This window comes from Peromyscus californicus, unplaced genomic scaffold, assembly GCF_007827085.1.
Source record: "Peromyscus californicus insignis strain IS unplaced genomic scaffold, ASM782708v3 Scaffold_12__1_contigs__length_115047231, whole genome shotgun sequence".
NCBI classification, from domain to species: Eukaryota; Metazoa; Chordata; class Mammalia; order Rodentia; family Cricetidae; genus Peromyscus; species Peromyscus californicus.
The window spans coordinates 65668437-65690421 of NW_026294413.1; the positions used below are offsets into that span (position 1 = coordinate 65668437).

General features: G+C 43.0%; 1 protein-coding gene across 1 annotated transcript in view; it reads right to left on the minus strand.

The window, feature by feature from the left end:
- Positions 1-2399: 2399 nt before the first annotated feature.
- The window catches only part of Fgf9 (fibroblast growth factor 9), a 40472-nt gene continuing 20886 nt past the window's right edge, over positions 2400-21985 (minus strand). Inside the window, exon 3 of the mRNA XM_052733083.1 lies at positions 2400-4215. Within this exon, the coding sequence (XP_052589043.1) occupies positions 3970-4215 (246 nt within the window). The 3' untranslated portion in view covers positions 2400-3969. The remainder of the gene's footprint in view (positions 4216-21985) is intronic.

The window sequence follows — 21985 nt, forward strand, 5'->3', positions numbered from 1 at the left end:
TTCTCATGAAGATTAGGTTGCATCATCAAACATTTTTTTCTAAAGATCTAAGGGCAAGCACAGAAGTATATTAGGAAGTTTGTTGTTTTAATGTAATGTAAAAATCAGTTTTGAGATTGTGTTCACACATTTTTAACCAAACTTTCCATGATCAGGGTCTATTCTACAAGTCTGAATCACTGGATTTGGGGTTGTCTCCTGAAGAAGGCAGAGACAGTGAGTGTGTTGTTTTCATTCTCCCCCCTTCCACTTTCAGGAACACACTATCAGTCTCTGCAGGTATGTGGACTGCACAGGCACATACTCTGGAGGGGCCTTGGTGGCTCACACACCCTGGGGATTCAGCTGGCATTTTGCCCCCACCACCACCACTTCAGTGCTCTTCTGTGCATGTGACCACAGACAGTGCATCTAAATTTGGCACATTTCAAGGTCAAGTGATGCAGCAAACAGAATCTGACCTCCACCAAACGCCATTGTCCGTTCATCTGTCCACGAAACACCGTGCAAGCATGCTGCCTGTGCTCACTCCAAGTTCATAAATCTTCATCCCAGAAAATTGCTGGCTGCTTCATCAAATGCTCACACAGGGGTGGGGAGGAATGAATGTGCTTGTTCCTCCCCATCCTCCACACTCCCCCAACCCCTCAGTTCATTTTCACTACATGGGCAAGCTACAAAGGCAAAGAGACTGTTCTTAAATTTCCGCTGGTTCACGTAGGCAAAGAATCTGAAGCACCTCCAAAATGGACATCAAGTAAAAACTACCAGTTTTCCAAAGTCTGTAATTATGTATTTACACAGAGTACAGAATCCTGTATGTATTTACATACAATTACAGATTATCAAGTAAATAACACAATATTGCAGTGTTAATGAGATGAAATAGTGAAAATACCACCAACTGCAGCCATTCTTTTATCTACAAAACAGGACCTGGCAGGACAGGTTCCCCAATGCTGACCTGGCATGTCCTTCAGTACTGCTTAGGGACATTTGCATGACAGATGGGAAGGTGGTTCAGTCCACCCTGGCTAAGTCTTTGACCATGATGCCAGCGTTGGCACCAACAAGAGAGTCGTTTGGCTATCTGAGCATCTGTTTGTGGGCTGGAGTCACCCAGCCCACAGTGGCTTGGGGCTGCCATCCAACAGGCCTTGCACCTCTTACAGCAGGAACCGAACCGGATGCAAACCCAAGACGGGGATAATTTGTCTACTTCCCAGGGTGGTACTCACACAGAAGCCCTGAGCCATCTCAGCCAACTCTCCCAGAGTGCCTGTTTACATAAACTGCATACATCAATAGTTATTTATTTACAGACCATTACAGTTTATTGTACTGGTTACCAAAAGCACACATTTTGCTTAAAAAAAAAAAAAAGTACCAAAACAAAGTCCAAAAATAGACATTAAAGTAGCATTTTCTGGGAATGTATGGAAAATTTTTAGTTTTTGCACAATTGTTTTTCTTTCTTCTGGGCTAATTTTCTGGAACACTCGCTACTTTGTGACTATTATTGGCTGTCTTTTAAAATCGATCTCTTCAGATAATACAGCTATGATATCGTACGCACCTGATTATTTCCTGTGGTCAAATGTTGAATCTTTCTCGGTAAAAATAAAATAAATGCTTTCGGGGAAATGGAAGTCTAAATATGTCTACATCTTAGCAGCAAAGAGTTAAATAACAAATAGGAACACTGCTCAAAATTCAACACAGCGCCTGTTTAGAAAGTAGAAGGGAAGGATCCAAAGACCGTACATAAGGAGGACATTCCGATCTTTATCCTATCAACTATTTCACAGAGCTTCTGGTTCCTCTCTCTAAGACATCTTTCAATTCCAAATATGAGCCTTCAGCTCCTCCCTAGTGTTCATCAGCAGGGTACATCACCACGCGTTCCAGCTTGGACCATAGAGGGCTGTGTGGATTTGCTCACGACAGGAAGTCAGGCACTTCACGTTCACAACAGCTTTAGCTTGCCAGTGACATGCTTTCATTTCCCATCAAGAATGCGCATCCAAGCAAAACAAAGCCAGAATATTGCATCTTAAAATTAGCTGCGTAAATTCGAACACATTCTTTAACTGTCACTTTCAATTCCCCAATGTTAACTGGCTAGAAAGTGAGAATGTGTTATACATTCCTTTTTCTTAAATATTGCTTTAAGAATTTGGCTCATTTCACCTTAGTATATAGTGAGAAGTGGTCTCCCTTGCCCAACAGCAAGTTCTAGAATTTTTGCTCTCAAATAAATGTGTATTCTTAAGCTTTTCAGTATAGAATGTTATAAAAGATTTTGTAAACAGTGTTCTAGACAGTTACCTCCTCTCTGAGCACTCTTGAAGACGGATTCAGAAAAGAAAGCTCAGGCAATGAGTACAGTACCCCTCTAATGTCATTACTGATAAAGATTTATTGGTTTCATGTTGCAAGTTTTACTTGAAGGGTACTAGCCCCATGTAATTATGACAGTTCACACCAAACGCAATCTCCATAAAAGATGTTGTAATGAGCCCTAGGGTCCTTGTATAATTCCATATTCGATAGCCAAGACACAAATAAAAAGTTTACAAGAATGATTCTGTTCATCTGATTTTTGCCTCAAAAAGAGAGGAAGAAGAGGAGGAAGAGGAGGAGAGGGGAGGAGGAGGAAAAGAAGGAGGAGGAGGAGGAGGAAGAGGAGGGAAAGAAGAAGAAGAAGAAGAAGAAGAAGAAGAAGAAGAAGAAGAAGAAGAAGAAGAAGAAGAAGAAGAAGAAGAAGAAGAAAATCTGTACTACATAAATGTTTTTTCCTCTCCCTTGGTAATTTTAAATCAGTACCATGTTTGATGTTAGTCTTGTTGTCATGGAAGTGGTCTGAAATTAAAAGGCATAGTTATTGCTTAGCTTTGGTACACTCTGCAATAGATTAAAACAAGTAAGACATACACCAACCCTCATACGTTCCAGCCACCCAGTTACACTAAGTTACGAGAGAGGAAAATTACAGACACGGAATGAAGGGTTGAGACCCAGTTTATCTTTAATCCTCTGGGGTAAGCTATGAAACAAGCAGTCTGAAGAGTGAATACTCAGTGTCATGAGCGATGTGCAGAAGTTTACAATAATATGGGCACAAAATAGATTGTCGCCTTTAGTACATTAGGGCCATTAGAATCTCTTGTATACCTACTTGCATGAAGTTACCACAGGTTCATAGCAGACGCTGCCATTAAATGCCTACAGAGCCTAAAGCTTCCAAAATGCCTATCTGGCCTGTACATATTTCATTAAAAATAAACTCTATATAATAAATAAATATATAAAATAAATAAAATGTTGCCTTTGGAATTTCTATAAATAAATTTAACCTTTTTTCTTTTTTTCTTTTTTTTCTTTTTTCTTCTTTCTTTTTTTTTATTTTTATTTTTTTCCTTTTAAACTAAGAGGTCTTTGCTTTAAGTTCACTGGGCTATGATACCAGTGAGAATGAACTGACCGTCTTTTAAGTGAGACTGCACCCTCCACGGCTGTGGAAAGGCAGTGTTCCCTTGAGCAGGCCACCAGCCAAAAATCCTGATGAGTTGAAGTATGGCAGCTGTGCTGATATAGGATGAAGTTCAACTGATCAAAAATGTAAAAGCGTGTCTATTTCCCAGCATGCATCAGGCCGTTGTCCTCTTGGCGCGCCGCTCTCCCCCTCCACTCACCCACTCATGCACTCGCACCCTCTCACACAGCCTCTCTCCCCCGCTGTCACAATAAATCAAGCAAGTGGCCCCAGGCAGCCCTCCAGGAGGACCAGCCAGTAAGTGCAGAGCAAATCAGCAAGTCCCCATCCAAGCTTCCATCATACATATGCATGCGACAAAGTTAGGCAGCAGTGGAGCTGAGGTGATGGCCCTGCTAATCGTTAAGAACCCACCGCATGAAAGCATTGATAGTGGTTATGTTTTAAGGGCTCAAGTGAAGACACTGTCTTTGTCAACTTTGGCTTAGAATATCCTTATATAGTTCAGGTACTTTGTCAGGGTCCACTGGTCTAGGTAAAAAATGTGTAAATTTCTGGTGCCGTTTAGTCCTGGTCCCTTCTCTTGGAGTCCCATCCTTATTTAATGCAACATAGTATCTCCGTCCGGTGTCCACGTGTTTATACAGGTTGGACGAGTAGGTGTTGTACCAATTCTCTTCAAACTGTTCTCTGAATACACACTCTTGTGTTAATTTTTCCTGTCAAAAAAAAAAGAGAGAGGAAATAAATACATTGCAAAATATAGCTGCCTCATTAAAAAGCAATTACACACATATTGAGTCCCCTTTGTCCTAAAAGCTTTAGATTAGAATACTTTAAAACTTTTTTTTAATTTTGAAATATTTGCATATGCATAATGAGATATCTAGAATATGGGACCCATATCTAAACACAAAATTCACTTATGTTTCAAATACACCTTCTATGCATAGCCTGAAGGTAATCTTACATCATATGTTTTCATTAAAATTCTCACAATATGGAATTTTCCACTTGTGACATCCTGTTAGTGTTGAAAAAAAATGTTTAAATGTGGGGACATTTCAGGGTTCAAACTTCCAAGTCAAGGATGCGTGAACCATACAAGCCTAATAAGAAAATCATTTTTTTTATTTTAAACTTTATTATTTAAAAAAAGTTGCAAATAAGAAAAAGAATCACACATGGTAATGAACAACTCAAAAACTGCACAATTCAGTGACTGTCTAGACAGGAAGGCTCCCTGTCAGAACGGGAGCTGGGAGGCTTCACATTGGATTTTGCACTTTCACTATCAAGTAAATTTTACGTGCTTATCCACCACCAAAAATGAAAAATCCATTTTTTAAATACTTCATGCATTTTTTTCAAAAACTGTTTAACTCTATCAAGTTAATGACATTTGAATTTCTTATTCAAAATGGCTAAAGCACAAAAAATTCTAAACGTTTTGGGGAATGGAAGAAAATCATAATACTGAATTTTTTAGACAATATTCACATTAGTTTTTCAAAATTCGATGTAGAAATGTCAAGAACAAAGTCAAGAAAGAGGCAGCACCTTGATGACCATGAAAACATTCAGTCTGCTGACAAGGCCTAGACACGGGCTGGTGGGTCTCTTGCACACGTCAATCACTATATTCAAAGGACAACTGGCCCACTGGCCACTCTCAGGTTCACCACAGCACTTGGCCAGCAACCTCCCTGGGAGGGATTTGCCCAAGTGGAGACTCTGAAAACCACCTCACTGTCAACACATTTTTATAAAGTACTTGTTATAACACTGATGTCTGCAGTGGTAACAGTGAGCGGCCTCTTGGAGCATCCTGTTGCATGGATTATTCTCCAAAGCCTTCCCTCACACTCCAGCTCGAGTGGGCAGTACATTTGCCTGAGGCCCGTCTTCAACCTGTGGGTTATGGAAGCCTCTACCCCTTAAAATTCTGATCTCAAAATCTACAAAACGGCTGTTTTTAAAATCCCTGGGAGAGCCAGGCGGTGGTGGCGTATGCAGAAGCAAGTGAATCTCTGAGTTCAAGTCCAGCCTGGTCTACAGAGTGAGTTCCAGAACAGCCAGGGTGACACAGAGAAACCCTGTCTCAAAAATGAACAAACGAACAAATTCCTGGGAGAATTCTTTGTTTGTTTGTTTGTGTGTGTGTGTGTTTGTTTGAGACAGAGTTTCTCTGTGTAGCTTTGGTGCCTGTCCTGGATCTTTTTCTGTAGTCCAGACTGGCCTGGAACTCACAGAGATCCACCTGGCTCTGCCTCACGAATGCTGGAATTAAAGGTGTGTGCCACCGCTGCCTGACTTCCTGCGAGAATTCTAAGGCAGACCATTCTCAGTCCACATTTTAAGATATCCACTGTACCTTGATATACACAAAGGATTGGCTTCAAGATGTCTCACAAAAATCTGTGGCTGTTCAAGTCCCTTCCCATAAAAATGGTGTGCTCGCCTAGACGCTACCACATCCTCGCTGACTCGACACTATCTCTAGATAACTACAGATACCTAATAGAGAGGAAATGCCGTGTAAGTAGTTGCATGGTGTCTTTGAAGACACAGCTTCTTAAACTTCAGGGTGTGGCCCCCTTGGGATTGTGGGACTGAACATGGGGGTCACAAAAAGAACTGGCAATCAGACAAGATCTCGAAATGTGTAACAACCAAAACTAATGGAAACTCAAGTTCAAAATAAATCTGCTCGCTTCTGCCAGCGCTCTCCCACGCCGCATCATGGGACTTCACTGCAGCCTTGTTCTGAACAACACATCATGCATGCTCTGTACTGCTCGTGCTGTGGGCCACACAGGGCCAACCAGCATGGCCTGAAGTACCTTGGCTCAGCCTTGAGGCTGTTAAGTACGATGAATTGTAATGTTTTCACCATACATAAAAACTTTTCTGCTCTTGTAAAAACAACACCATTTAATCATGAGAAACAAAGACTGTTCATATTTTCCACCTCAATGTGTTAAGTAAGTTCTTCAAATTAGAACATCTTTGGATTGTATTCTATTAGAACGTTTGATTTTAAAAATTGTGTGAGTTTCATAAAACCTGAGTCGATGACTTAAGTCTTATTAAAAATTTTGGCTTGAGATTAGAATAGAATTTCCAACAATTTGTGAAATGCTCTAAACATACTTCTGACATTTTGTACTATGTATTTATGCAAAGCAGCATTCTCAGCGTAGACGATTAGAAAACCAAAATCTTGGTCAGCTCTGAAAAGCACTGAAAGTCCTCTGTGTCTGCACAAATATTCGGCCAAAATTTAATTCTTCGTGTAAACACAAACAAGCACATCCACTTCACTAACACACAAGTTGATTTCATCTTCACATATAGGCCAAAGATGTGTTTCAAAATTTCTTTGTGATTTATTATTAGCAAGTGTTTGTGTGCCTATTTTATATACCTATACACTCGGGAGCACAAAGCATTCATGAGTGGGGACAGTTTAAAGCCCTGGTTCAGGGAATAAAGACAACAGAAACATGTGGAGTGTTTTCAGTCCACGGTGGTTGCATCTGCAGAAGTTGGGGGTGGGGGTGTCAGGAGGGATAGGCATAATGCTTTCTTTCTCGATTGGCAGAATATTTCCAAACACAGCAGAGTAAAAACACATCGGGCGCAACGAGGCCAAGATGAGAGCTAGTCTCCGCTTTCCACTCCCACTGCAAGAAAATCTCTCTGCCTTCTTAAAAGTCTTCCCCTTCCTCTCTCCCTGAGCTCCATGACCTTACAGTGTGGAGATCGTCATGTCAGCCATGATCAGAAATGATACATCCATCACATCCTACCTACATCATGACCACACTCTGGGCTGAAGTGTGTGTGCTGAGGCTGTTCCTAGGGGAGGGAGGAAAAGGGACTTCCCACCTCTGGCTCCTATCACCACACAACTGGAACCTTTAAAATCAATACCTTTCTAGTTAGTTGTTTTAAAATTAAGAGTGCTCTTACATCCTTTCTGCTGGGCACCTGCTGGTTGCTGTCCAAATAGGAAAGTTCATGAAACCAGAAGTGGTGCTGGTGCTGGTCCTGGCTGGATGCTACCCCAGAGGCAACACTATCCTCATGAAGAACACAGGTGACAGCACCTTGGACTCTCCCTATAACCATAACTGGAACTAACGGCTACCCTCATCAAATTCACAGGTACATAGGCAAGAAGGAAATCACCAATAGGCTAAAGATCAAGCCTTTCATCCAAGTGTATAACCACAATCACCTCATACCTCCCCCAAAGTACCGCGTGAATATCTCCTTGGACAAAATTCTTATCATAAGGATGTCTTCAGAGACCAGCTCTGAAACTCAAGACCAGATGGGAGGCCAGGGTCAACTCTGAGACATGACACAAGATGGGCGGGAACAATCGGCTCTTCTAGAAGCCTAAGTTTTAGGTGTATTTTTGTTTCCATCATTAAAAATAGGGAAAAGTGACTTTTAAAAAATAATTGCTTTGCTCTTACCCACTTGACACCTTGGATAAGTGAGAAAAGAAGTCAGCCAGGCGCATAGACTCCGCAGCCACAGATCTAACCAGTGACGGACTGAAGCTATTTGGAGCGTCGGTTGCATGAGGACCAAACATGCACTGTCATTCTTGTCACTGTTTCCAAAACATGTTGCAACAGGTGTTTCTAGAGTGTGGACACTGATTTCAGGATTCTGAGTTATGCAGAGATGATGTGCAGGAAGCATGTGTAGCTGCTAGGCAGTACTATGGCATTTCACAAACGAGAAGAGCATGGGCAGATCTGGGTATATCAAGGGGGTCCTACAGCTAATCCCTTACAGATACGGAGGGACAACCGTCATCAGAAACAATAAGGGCATATACTTCTTTTTTTTTTTTTTTTGGTTTTTCAAGACAGGGTCTCTCTGTGTAGCTTTGCGCCTTTCCTGGAACTCGCTTTGGAGACCAGGCTGGCCTCGAACTCACAGAGATCCACCTGACTCTGCCTCCCGAGTGCTGGGATTAAAGGCGTGCGCTACCACCGCCCGGCAAGGGCATATACTTCTGTTCCTGTCATTCAGAACCGAGGGCACACAATATACTCTCCATATTATCACCAAAACTCCGATGCCCTTTGATAGTCATATATTAAGCATATGACTTAATACACTAAGTTTAGGAAAAGCCAGCTGGATAGATTCACCTTCTCCCATTGTCAAAAAGTCAAGAGGGCTGAAGAGAAAAGGACAGAATTTTACAAAATCAACCAATTTTTTTTATTTACATTTCTTTAGGGGGCGGGGCTCACGTCATGGCCCATGTGTGGAGGTCAGAAAACAATTTGCATTCTCACTCACCCTGTAGGTCCAGGAGACTAACTCAGGCAGTCAGCCTTGGGAGCAAGTGCCTTTCCCCACTGAGCCCATCTTACTGGCCCCTTGTCTCTTTCTTAACCCAAAGGCCTGAAACATCATCGAATAGCTTCTACCGGCTTCTTCATAGTACTCTTCCAAGTGGCCAAAAAAGCATGAGCAAGGTTTTTGATGTTGTTTTGGTTTGGTTAATGGGTTTCATGACGTTGGAGATCAAGTGCCGGGCCTTGCACACACTAGACAAGGGTTCTCCCACTGCGCCCCACCCAGTCCTGAGGTTTTTAACCAAGGATCACCTCATCAGACAAACATGTCCTGTGTAAGTTGAAAGAAGGAAAAGGTCAGCCCACTCACACAGGATTCAGAGGGACAAAATGGACGCGGGACGTGAGCCACCATCCGCCACCATAGTACCACCTGTAGCTGGACTCTCCCACTAGTGAAGCTGAGGAATCCGGGGTGGGGGTGCACAGCAAAAGGCAATCCTCCACTCTCTCTGCCAGTGAATCTAGAAGGGGCTTCTGGAAAAATGCAGTCCCTCTCCTGCACTGAGGAGACGGCCTGAGCCTGATGATCCCCCTCTCATCTCTATGAAAGTCCTTGAGACAAACAAAAGGGTGTGGTCCAGCCATCAGTCAATATTTCAGGCCTCACCATCTGTGGGACAGTGTCCTCACGAGCAAGTATGGATTCAGATGAAGGGTTCTTTCTCTCCACTGGAAATTATATCATCAGACAAATATTGCAAAAATAAATCTTTATGTTAAAAGTACAGGATGATTTCTCCTTGTTGGGAGCCAGGATTCTGGAGCAGTTCCTGCTCCTTTGCCCTTGGGCGCACAGGCTGCAGGGAGGCCTTCCTTTCTTACAGCAGAGAGGGGTCAGCTACTGAGAGCGGTTCACACCCTGGGAGAAGGCTTGCCTCACACCTCGGCTTCACCCCTCACTCACTAAGGAAACACTGGTAGCCATTTAGGTCCTTCCCCAAGTCTCAACAGCCTTATCTTTAAAAGGTTAGGTCAAGACAGGCAGCCCTAACTGAAAATCTAAAAAATCTAAAAAAATCTAAAAAGCTTCTAGTGTCTGAATTTGGGGGACATGGTGTTGGCCCTCATGAAGTTTCATATTTCAGAGTGGTTCATACTTTTTCATTAGGAATGCTCAGCTGGCTAGGTATGGTGACATGAGCCTTTAATCCCAGCATGGAAGGAGGCAGATGCAGGCAGATCTCTGTGAGTTCAAGGCCAGCCTGGTCTACAGGTTGAGTTCCAGGACAGCTGGGCTACACAGAGAAACCCTGTCTTGACGACAAAAAAAAAAAAAGAGAGAGAAGAAGAAACCAAAAGAGGGCTGGGGGGGGAGGGGAGCTCAACTGGTCACATCTCTACAAATACTCTAAAAACTTTTGGCCCTCAAGAATTTCCAACACTTATTACCGATGCTCCATCTGTAGTAAGGACCCTTGAGACCAACAGCATCCCTGATGCTATGAGGGACCTCTCACCAGAACCTCTCAGAAATGGAGCAAATGGAACGCAGCTTGTGTCATTTTCCAGTTAAATATGTGGGGGCAGGAAGCCCAAAGGTGAGGTGATATACCCCTTCAGGACCATGGCCTCTCATCATCACAGCGATGAAGGCAGGGGCACAGGACATTTCCAGAAGCCCTACTCAGCCACTGCCCCCTCAGGACCTGACTCTGCTTCTGACTGACAGCCCTGAAGCTTTGTTCACCTGTGGGACATGGGCTGCCATCTCCCAAAGGGCCACCAACCACTAGGGTGGTCACCTGACGAAGGAGCTAGTGGCAGCAGGCAGAGTTGCACGTGCTTCCTCTTGGCCCCACCGCCGTGTGTAACTTTAAACACACACCATTAGTTTTTCAGGAGAAAGAGGGAGAGAAGAAAAGAGAGCGCATGAACAAATTTCTGCATGGCCAGAAGAGTCTCACTGCACGTTTTTCAAGCTATGAAAAAGTCCTTAAACATAGAAGAAAAGCTAAGGAGTAGAACTACCGTCTGCACAGCTCAAGATGGCGGGGCTCTCTCCCTCACAGGCTGTCCAGCATTGTTTATATGCACATAGACTTTCTGGGCAACCCAGAAAACATGGAGTTTGTTCAACTTTAATACAGTCTAACCCTCAGACATGTCCTGGTGGTCAGATCAGTGGTGTCATACAGCAGAGGACTCTGTAACTTCAGGTAAGTGACAGAGGTTATGCTGACCCTGGACTGTAAAACCAACAGTACACCACGACTTCCGTAGTCACACTTACTATACCGCTCTGACGAGCAGCTTTCCATCAAAATTAAGATTTTTATTGAAAATAAAAGACTCCGGTACTTTCCTATGCCAGGTACATATCACAAATGACTTCTCCCTCCCACTAGGGATTATGTCAATGTGCGATCTTTGTTTTAGACAGACTAGCAAGATTTATAGTCCATTTCTTTATGAGCCCACTTCAGTTCTAAGTGATGAATACTTAGCTGAGGTAAATATTTTAAGTTATGTGTTTCTATTCCAAAATTATCTTTAATTAAAAATAGATAAACAAATGCAAATTGGAACACTAGGAAAAAAAATGTATTAACCTGTCTTTTTACTTGTGTGCAGAAGGGGAGCGTGGGCCTTCAAATAAACTACACACTTTTTAGAATTATAGAACGCAGATGTTTTAAAACTCACCACATGTTTCCAATGCAGACAGTTTATAGAGTATTCCACTATAAAGTGATCAATTCTTGTTTTATTGTATTTCCATGTTTTAAATTTTTTTTAGATTATTTAACTATAGCTGTTTATGGCATACCTATCTTTGAACTATTGGATTTTATCACTAGACTTGGGTGGAGAATGTGGATTTAATTCAAAAGTCTACTAAAGTCCATGCTTTGGAACAAAATCTGGTGAATGTTAGCAGCTATGGAAACCTCTTTTCATTTTATGTCATCAAATTCTGAGCAATGGGAAAAACTAAAATTAAAACTTCAAAACTTTTACCATTGCTGTTTAAAGCAAAGTATGAGATAATATAGTGAAAAGTATAGTGTAGCACAGAGAATGCCCAAGCCCCCTCTCAGACACAGACTTATCTAGACACCAATTTAAAAAATTAGACAGCACGGAACTAGGTGATCCACACAGGCATTACTGTGCTCAATTTGAATCTATGCTGCTTGAGAGAGAGAGAGAGAGAGAGAGAGAGAGAGAGAGAGGTTACAACGTTTGAAACAGAATAACAGCTCTTGTTGCAAACATACAGCCTTGCGGTGTGCTATTTTAAAAGATGATTTCCACATGAATGTATGGCATAGCTTTAACCACGCTATGTAAATGACTGCATTTACTCAACTCGATGGTCCCTTAAACAGCTGGCTACTACAATATAAACCACCAGAGCAGGGAAATGCATGACAATGACTTAATTGCAAAGCTCCTGAACGTTTCCGGAGTTAATGACTTTGCTGCAGTCATTCATTCTCATATCTACTGTTTGTTACAGTCGAGGTATTTAAACCTCCCTTAACCACAATGACTCTTTCTCATTAATAATACAGCAGTAAAGCCTTAATGGGAGCTGTTGCAAGGACCAGGGTGATTAAATATAATGACAAAAGGACCATTAATAAGAAGCCAGGTCTTTTAACTGTCCTCTCCGGGGAGAAGTCCCCAACTAGACAGAAAGCAACACACAGAAAGAGGAGTGGGAGAGCACCTCCTCTTATGTTGTTAGATGCTCCAACTCAGGTCCAACCCTGTGCCCACAACACGCCTCACCTTAAGTCCTGTTTCTCAAAACCTCTTTAAATCCCCACCATTCTGGATGGACCTGCCTGGATTCCATATTCCTGACCATCTCTATTACCTCTGGAATTATGGGAACAATGGAGTTGGTTGCATGCAAGTCAACACAAATAGCCTTTTGCCTTATCAAAATATATCAGAAATGCATGAGAAGGGGGAAGAATGGGGAGATTGTTGACCAATGAGTGTAAGTCACAGATAGGTAGGAGGAAGGCTCTGTACAGTCAAGTGATTAGATAGTCAGAATACATTGTTGATTTCAAAAAGCAAGAAGCAAGGATCTTGATGCTTTACCATCAGAAATGATACACGCTTGAGCTACATGTTTGTTTTACCTGACTTAAACATTGCACAACAGTCTAGATAGAAAACACAGTGGGAGAGTGCTTACTTAGCATGTACAAAGCCCTGGGCTTAACTTCAGTTACACACACAAAAATAATAAAATAGATAGCACACAATATATTCATGGTACTCCCTAAATATGTACAAATTTTATGTTCTTATGTGTTGATTAAAACATAAATTCAAGCCAGGCACTGTGGTCTATACCTACAATGACAGCCACTTGGAAAACAACTGAGTTAAAGCATGGCTTATGTCTAAGAGTTCTAGATCAGCCCGGACAACACAATGAGATTCCCATCTCAGAAAAAGGTTTTAATTAATTGATGCTTAATTAAGTAATAAATTTAAATAAAACTTTTAAGTGTTTTCATGTATTTTTAATTTTATAAGATACATAGAAAATTAAGAATTACTATAATCTTTGCATTCTTCCCATAGCTAAAAAAACATGAAAGAAAGGAAACCAAAACTTGCATTTTCCAGTTTAAAACTTTCCAGAAAATCAAAGTCCCATCCCTGACCAAGAAGCTATTTGTAACTGGTACCTGCTGGGAGAGGGACAATCAGTTTCACCAATGGAGGGACACTGGGTATCTCAACACACTCCAGGGCAGGTCCCATGGCCATGAGTGGTTTTTCAACACAAAACAGACTCCATGATTTTTGTGCACTTATTTCTTTTTCTTTTTTTTTTCTTTCTTTTTTTTTTTTTGCTATGGTTTGGTGTATTTTGTCTTGTGGGGTTTGTTTTGCTTTGCTTTCTGTTGTTTTTTTTTTTTTCTGGGAGGAGTTGAGAGAGAAAGAAAGAGGTAAGGAGGTCTGTAGAATCTAGAAAGATTGGGGGAGAGGAAAGAAAACAAACAAAATATATTTTATGAAATTTTCTAAAAATAATTTTTAAAATGTAATTTTTAAAAAAACAAAAAAAATACCTTCTCCTCAGAATCAAGTTACTTTAGTATTTAGGAAGCAATCAAGGACCTAGTCTGAATCTGGATACAAGCACACATGTATACAGAGACACTGAACGCACATACGCACACAAACACACACACACACACACACACACACACACACACACACACACACACATCTTCCATGTGTCGGGCTCGCTCACCATGTGGCAATAAATAAGCTGCCAAGGACAGATCTGCTCTGCCAAATAGGACGAGTGAGATGGTTCAGGGGCCTTCCTTAGAAGCTGCTTATAAAAATGAATCTTTGTTTAGCAAATCACACAGCTCATAAACTTCCTGCACATTCTCAAAGAGGCATTCGCACAGAGAAAGCCTTGCTCCGTGCAGAAAAGAATATGCATTTAGAAAGCCTAGCTTTTGCTCTCAGGAGCATTTAGACTTGTGCTAAGGCCCAGCGGATGTGATTCTAATTCTTCTATAAACACACCTAGAGAAAGAAAGTTGATAACGTTCTTTTTAAGATCTTAGAACACTAAGTTGAAAAACAAATCATAGGAGGACACATTTTTCACTGGAGACTACACCTGGTATGAGCAATGACATCATTCAATGACCACTTAAAACACACACAAAAGCTACATAAAAGCTATAAACACATCAATGAAATGTTCTTTGGTGAGAACTGAGCACAGGTGCCCTGGAAGGGCCAGGGTGATGGACAATGAAGAGAAACCAGGCTAAGAGGCTGTGAGGTCAGTGAAAGAAAGATGCAAGGAGGACACCCAACCGAGACAGAGGAGCCCAACAACCACGTGGTTTCTGTGATAACCATCAGGTAGTTTGCTGGGGGGTGGACTCAAAAAATGAAAAATGAAGAGGCTTTCCAAGATAAACAAAGCCGTTTAAACTCAGCACACAGTTTGCAGAAATAAAAGGAAAGGGCTTGAAAGATCAGCAGATTTAATGACAACGTAAGCCCAAAGATAAATTCTGAAGATCTAAAAAATACACAGAATTTCCCCCAGTAGAGGCGTGCACCTTCCAGAAACATGCCATCATGACCAATGAGGCTTCCATTTATTTCTCTGTAGAAGGAGGGCATTGTACAGAGAGAGTTCTAAGGCCCAGTCTGGCGGGGTGGGGGTGGGGGTGGGAGATGGAAGCCAGTACCTCCCAGAATTATAGGTGCAAACTCTACACCCCAGACCTGAAAGATCCCTCTGAGTCTAAGACTCTAATGATTGAGCCTTAGGACCATCAGAATGCTTTTACAATAACTCTGAAAGGACGTAATGAATAGGAAATGAAGAGAAATGTCCAAGGGGCTGGAAAAATAGACAAACCAAATGAAATGTGCTGTTTCAGGTGTCCACTGGAGGGGGAGGGGCTGCAGCCCAGAAGTGCTGGCTGAAAGTAGCCTGGAGAATGGGGCTGCTACTTCAGAGATGAGTCAAGGGCAGAGAAGGAAGCAGCCACTTTGTCACAAGGAACATCCCAGATTTCTCCCTGGGAAGCTCCTTGGAGGATAAGCACCTCAAGGAACATGGCTCCCGTAAGGACCAGTGAACCTCCCTGTAACATGAACTGCCTAAAAGAACGTAAACCCACAAGAGAGTAAAAAGTTAGCAATCTGTAAATGTGGGATGTGTGCACAAGACATAGAAAAGACAGCACCAAGGAGATCTGATGATACCAAGGACCCCATGTCGTTCTGCACTATCCCCACAGGACTCTTGGATTTTCCAGCTCCTCTAACCAGAGACTGGGCACCTCTGGCACCCCCATCCCACCCATACCCACAAAGAATCCTCCTCAGACTGGGAGGGAAGGGAGCCTGTCCCTGGCATTCTCTCTGTTCCTTGAATCCCCAACTCCTGGTTTCCATAGTGCTCAGGTCAGTCCAGATTACTTTGGAACCAAATCCTTGCACCTAGCCTTGTTTTGTAGTATATAAATGACTGTCCTCATCTCCACACTTGCAGAACTGTGTCTGATTCTCATGGGACCCCTCTGTCTTCTACAGTATAACTAAACTTACTTCCAGATCTAATAGGGACCCTTTTACTTTTTGGCGGGGGGGGGGGCAAGATTTATTCCCTTACAGTTCCATATGACAATTCATCATCAAAGGCCGGCAGGACAGGAACTCAAGCGAGACAGGAAGCTGGAGAGAGGAACTGATGCAGAGGTCATGAAGGAAGGAGCGTTGGTCACTGGCTTGCTCCTCGTGGCTTTCTCAGACTGCTTTCTTTCTTTTCTTTTCTTCTTTTTTTTTAATTTATTCTTCTGTCATAGACTATATCCCAACCACAGTTTCCCCTCCCTCCACTCCTCCCAATTTCCCCACCACACACCTCACCTCTCCCCCAGATCCACTCCTCTGTTTCCCTTCAGAAAAGAGCAGGTCTCCCAGGGATTTCAGCCGAACACAGCATAACAAGTTACAAATAAGACTAGGCACAAACTCTCATATTAATGTTGGACAAGGCAACCCAGTGGGAGGAAAGGGGTCCTGATAACAGGCAAAAGAGTCAGGAACATCCTCATCCCACTATTAGGAATTCACGGAGGCCTTTCTTAAATGTGCTGTGCTGAGCAATGTTGTGAGATATTTGATTACACTGTGTAAAGACATGTCGCTCTGATTGGTTTAATTAAAAAGCTGAATGGCCAATAGCTAGGCAGAATTTCCAGGCACAGAGGACACTGGGAAGAAGGGCGGAGACACAGAGGAAGCAGCATGGACAATGCAGAGTAAAGGCAACTGAGCCATGTAAAAGAATGTAGATTAAAAGATATGGGTTAATTTAAGTTATAAGAGCTAGCTAGAAACAAGCCTAAGCTATTGGCCGAGCTTTCATAATTAATAATAAGTCTCTGTGTCAATTTTTGTGAGCTGGTGGCCCCAAAAAAAGTCCATCTACAGAGAAAGGTAGCTCATGCCTATAATTCCAGCACTTGAGAGGCAGGAAGACTGTCATGTGTTTGAAGCTAACCTGTCTCAAAACAAACAAGCAAGCAAATAAACAAATAAAGTTTTCACATAAATTAAAAAGTACTTTATCCCCCCCCAAAAAAATTATTCTGGTAGTTATTCTGGTTACTGTGGGAACCTGGCAAATTCATCAACATGTAAATTTTTTTTTTAAACCTGGCAAAAAAATTACAAAGTAAATGAAATTCCTAATAAAAGAAATTTCTTTTATTTAAGTAGATAAAATAATAATAGCTACATATGAGAGTAACTCTTGAGCAGGGGAGATGACTCAGTTGGTAAATGTACTTGCCATGTAAGAACTTGAGTTCAGTCCCCAGCATCACGTGACAGTCAGCCATGGCACATGCCTATAACTCTAGCACTGAAAGTCAGAAGCAGAAGGATCCCTGAGGCTTGCTGGGTCTAGCCAAATCAGTGACGCACAAGGTCAATGAAAGACCCTGTCTAAAAAGCTAAAATGAGAATCAATAGAAGAAGACACCAGATGTCAAACTCTGGAGTGTGTGTGTGTGTGTGTGTGTGTGTGTGTGTGTGTGTGTGTGTGTGTGTGTGTATGTGTGTGTTTTCACATTAATAAACTAACATTATTCTTTAAAAATGGGTCTTTAGAAAATCTTTAAACATTGGCATTATGGCTGACATTTAAAGAATAATTTGACTAAGCCGTGAATCTTAACTTCAGAATTCAACTTTCGAGAAACACCATGTCTCCCATGCAGCGAGAAGCACCAGAGGGCACAGACACAGCACTGCCACATGGGTTCTTGAGGACATGGCGAACACCAGGGAACACGTGCTAAGCTGGTCACATCACAGACATTGTCTCCTCCCGTGGTCAAAACTGCTAGACAGCCACTATCATCATCCCTTGTCCTAGGCCTCAGCTCAGAAGGTTAAGAACATTTAGAGTTAATGGGCAGTTAACAGTTGCTGGGCCAGGGGGAGTCATTTTCTCCAGGGGTACAGCCACTGGGAAGAGGCCATGCTCCAGTAAATAATGCCCCATCCATGCTCATACAACTAACTCTACTAAACTCAGGAGGTCACATAAAATATGGGTGTAAGAAGGAGACTTGTTGGGGAAAAGAAAGGGTTCAGGAGAGTGGAAGAGGAACAAGAGAGGATGATGGGATGAACATGACCAAATATGTTACATGCATGCATGAAACTGTCAAAGAGTGAATGGATGGAGGAGTGAATGAATGAATGAATGAATGAATGACAGAATAGGACTCATATTTGCACAGCTGGTGAGCAGCAGAACTAAGACTCTAAGCCTTAGATTCCTACTCCTCCATGCTTAGCATCCACGTTCTAGATGCTCATAAAGGAAAGCAAAGACCAGAATCTCCCATAAAGCACGGAAAACAGAAATCAGTTCCAAAGACAGAAAGGAAAAAGATACAAGCCCACTTCCCACAACTGGGACACGGTATCTGCAACACTGTAAGGGGGAAATGAAAGAATAGTGGGAACCGGAAGGAAGAGAGCAAGACAAGGAAGGTGGGAGTGAGAGGAGAAACCCAGAGCTTCCTTCAGGTGGCTGTGGGTGACACGAGGAAGGCCAACGCCACAGGCCAGCCAGGCAGGCTACAGTCACCTGGCACTCCCAAGGCAATCACATTATGCACCACGAGGAGAGCGACGTCCTTGGAATGGCCTTGGCCAGCCAGTTCTTTGAATACTGTATTGCGGTTCCAGCACTTCCTTGCAAAGGACACACACACTTCGATGCACAGTTCAATGGATAACTTTTTAAAAACTGGCTAAGAGGGACTCCGCGGCCGTCTGGATTTTAAGCATTTATAGAAAGCAAGACAGATGAGAGCTCTGAGTGTGCCCCTTCCAGTTAACGCCGTAACCCTGCAATCCCGGGAAAGCCCTCTGCTGCACGGGCTGTCAAGAAGGCAGGCTTTTTTTTTTCTCAGTTGGTTGTCACAGTGCCTCTGAGGCTCACCAGGCCAGCAGGCTGACAAATGATGTTTCCTCACAACTTCAAGGTGGTTCCTCGTGGAGGCACAGCAGGGACACACGAGGCCCAGCACTTCAGAGGCCGCCCCAGGGCAATGGCTCCCACTTAACTCTAGTGGAGTTAGTTTTTTGTGAGGCTTGAAGGCATCTCCTAGATGGGTCACAGGATCCCACAGAGGCAGCATCCTTCAAGTAGCTATGATGCTGACAGGGGAGGACCCTCCAAAAGTCAGCCTGGAAGCCTCTGGCATCAGCTCAGGGCGAAGTTGGCAGCCACTGTCTCCAAGTACTACAGCTAAGTCCCTTAGCCTCTGCTAGGAACACCTGCCTCTTTCTCTCAACCTCCTCGACCACATCCCCTACAGCCAAGCTTCCTCCTGCAAAATCGCAAGAGTTTTTACATCTAACTGTAGTAGGCCACTTATTATACCAAAAAAAAATATGACTCTTTTTGTTACAGTTTTATTTAGTTATTTTGTGATCCAGGGCCTGACAGACATACATGTGCCGTGGCATGGATGCAGAGGTCAGAGAACAACCTACGGGAATCAGTTATCTCCTGCCCCGTGGGCTCCAGGGCTCAGATGCAATACGCAAGGCTTGGCAGCAAGTGCTTTTCCCAGCTGCCTCTCACCGGCCAGGTAACTCTTGGTCTACACGTCTGATGCCTGAGCAAAACCTGTAGGTTCCTCCTATCACCCACACGACAAAGCAAATATGGCCACACTTGTGTATCCGGCCAACGCTCATTCCTCACAGGAATTAGCGTCTCCCAGAACACTGAACCCCTGCTCCTGGGGGAAACAGGGGGTGAGGTTCCCATGAGCTTGCGGCCACAGCATTTTTGTGAATGTACCAGCACATTTTATGTGTGTTTCTATTTAAAGACACTTACTTAATAAGCACTGTAGCTTCGTGACCACCTGACCCACAGCCAATGTCACCAAAATCAAGCCTCAAGAAAGTTGGCTTCACAGAACATATCATACATACCCTTGGGGGCTTTTATTAGCACTAGGCAGCCCTTCAGCACTTGCTAAGGACATTTTAATGAGGCAAAATCATCAACAAAAGGCACAGAATAAAAAATGCACAACACTAAACAGATGCCCTGAAGAGAGGTCTGAGACAAGAAGGCAGGGCTTGACCTTTGACCTCAGCTGGGACTGTGAGGCTGGAGGAGACTCGCTGCTTTTCCTTCTTTTCTGCGTATGTCTGCAAACGGGCATGAAAGTGACACAAATGTAGATTTGGGGGTTATAAGCAAAATTTAGCAATTATGCAAATTCCACTGAAGTAGCAGGCATGCATGTATCAGCCGTGGTAGGCAGTCAATAATGTTTACTGGGTTTTGAAAGAAAGCCAGGAGTGAGTGTGAGACAGTGTATCCGAATGTGTGTGAATGTGTATGAGCAAAGGGAAGCGTGTGAATGGGAGAGAGAGCATGGGAGTGAGTGAGGGAGTGAGTGAATGAGTGTGGACTGCGAATGCAATACTTAGGCAATACGTGTTTATTGACGGAGTGCACAAGTGAGCAGCAGACCGAGCCCTAACTCTGAACCACACTATCTCACTGCATCAAGAACGATGAACGATGTTCTGTGGTTCAAAGCAATTTAAGAAACGGGCTCCAACCGAAGGGTAGTTTGGTCTGATGAAGAGCGACAAGGAGTGTCTGGATTTGTAAGGAAAGCAGGGTGGGGGAAGCAGAAGGACATGAAGGCCACAGGCCTGTGCTGCTACGGTCCCTAACCCTGCTGTCACCTGCTTGACCACCCCAACTCACACACTAATTGGACTTCCCTTATATACATCAAGACTCCATACTGGGGGGGAGGGGGGGAGCAGGAGGCAGCCAGTAAAGCGCAGGAATGAAACACAGACCCACTGTGCTTTTCAAATGTATACAGGAACTACTCAGAAATCAGTCCTTTTGTTTGTTTGGATTTTGTTTTTTTGAGACAGATTTTTCTCTGTGTAATAGCCCTGGCCATCCTGGAACTTGCTCTGCAGTCCAGGCTGGCCTCGAACTCACAGAGAGATCTGCCTGCCTCTGCCTTGTGAGTGCTGGGATTAAAGGCATGTGCCACTGCCCAGCAACCAGTTCATTTTTAATTCCTAGGGGTTGTCATCAAATGTCGTCTTTCAATCAAATATCACTTACAAATATACTCACTATAAAGTTCTCTAACAGGAACTATCCAGAAGAGACTCTTGCATTCAAATGTTGTATCAACTCTTTTAGCTCCAAATAGCTACTTAGAAATTAAATGTCAGAAGGAAGGGAGGAAGTGCAGGAAGGTAGGGAGAAGAGAGAGAGAAAAATGTTCAGTAATATGTGCCTAAGCTTCCTGCATTTCTTTTCATAGCTTAAAAGCTCATCTATTTTTATTGCTGAATAATATTCCATTATCTAGATGTACCAGAACATTCTCAGGACATCCCAAAGCTTACTTATCCATTTATCTGCTGAAGTATATCTTCATTGCTTCCAAGTATGAAAAATTATGAATAAAAACTACTGTAAACAAAAAAGAAAAAGAGAGATTTGGAATCTCATTGGAAATACATTCATCTAATATTTAATTAGGTACCAACTACATTCAAGACTTTGTTTTAAATATTGGCAGTAATTTGGGACACTAAAGTAACTGAGTGACTTGACTTCCCAGAACTTGGGTTTAGGCAGTGATGGTTTTAACAAGCTTCCCAAAACCACTCTCTCAGGCCTTCCCCAGCTAGTATCTGACAGGGCATGGAGCAGAGGAACTTTGAGGATGGGACTAATACAGAACAGGAAATGCCAGCGAAATACAAGGTAGGTAGAGGCAGTAGTCAAGCCCATATGAAAGAGAACCTGTTCCTGGAAGGCTCCTGAACCTGTAGAAAAGCCATTCCTTAGCCTGCTCCCTGGACCCAGAGCCTCTGTCCTCCAGCCTTTCAGAAGCAGCTCATGAGTAAGTCTGTCTCCAGCTGGGATGTGGCTTGGTGGCAGAACTCTTGCCCAGCATGGGTGAAGCCAGCATTCAGTCTCCAGCAGCACGAACAGGAAGAAAACCCTTCACAACACTTGGGGAAACCCCAGGTCAGGTGCACCTAC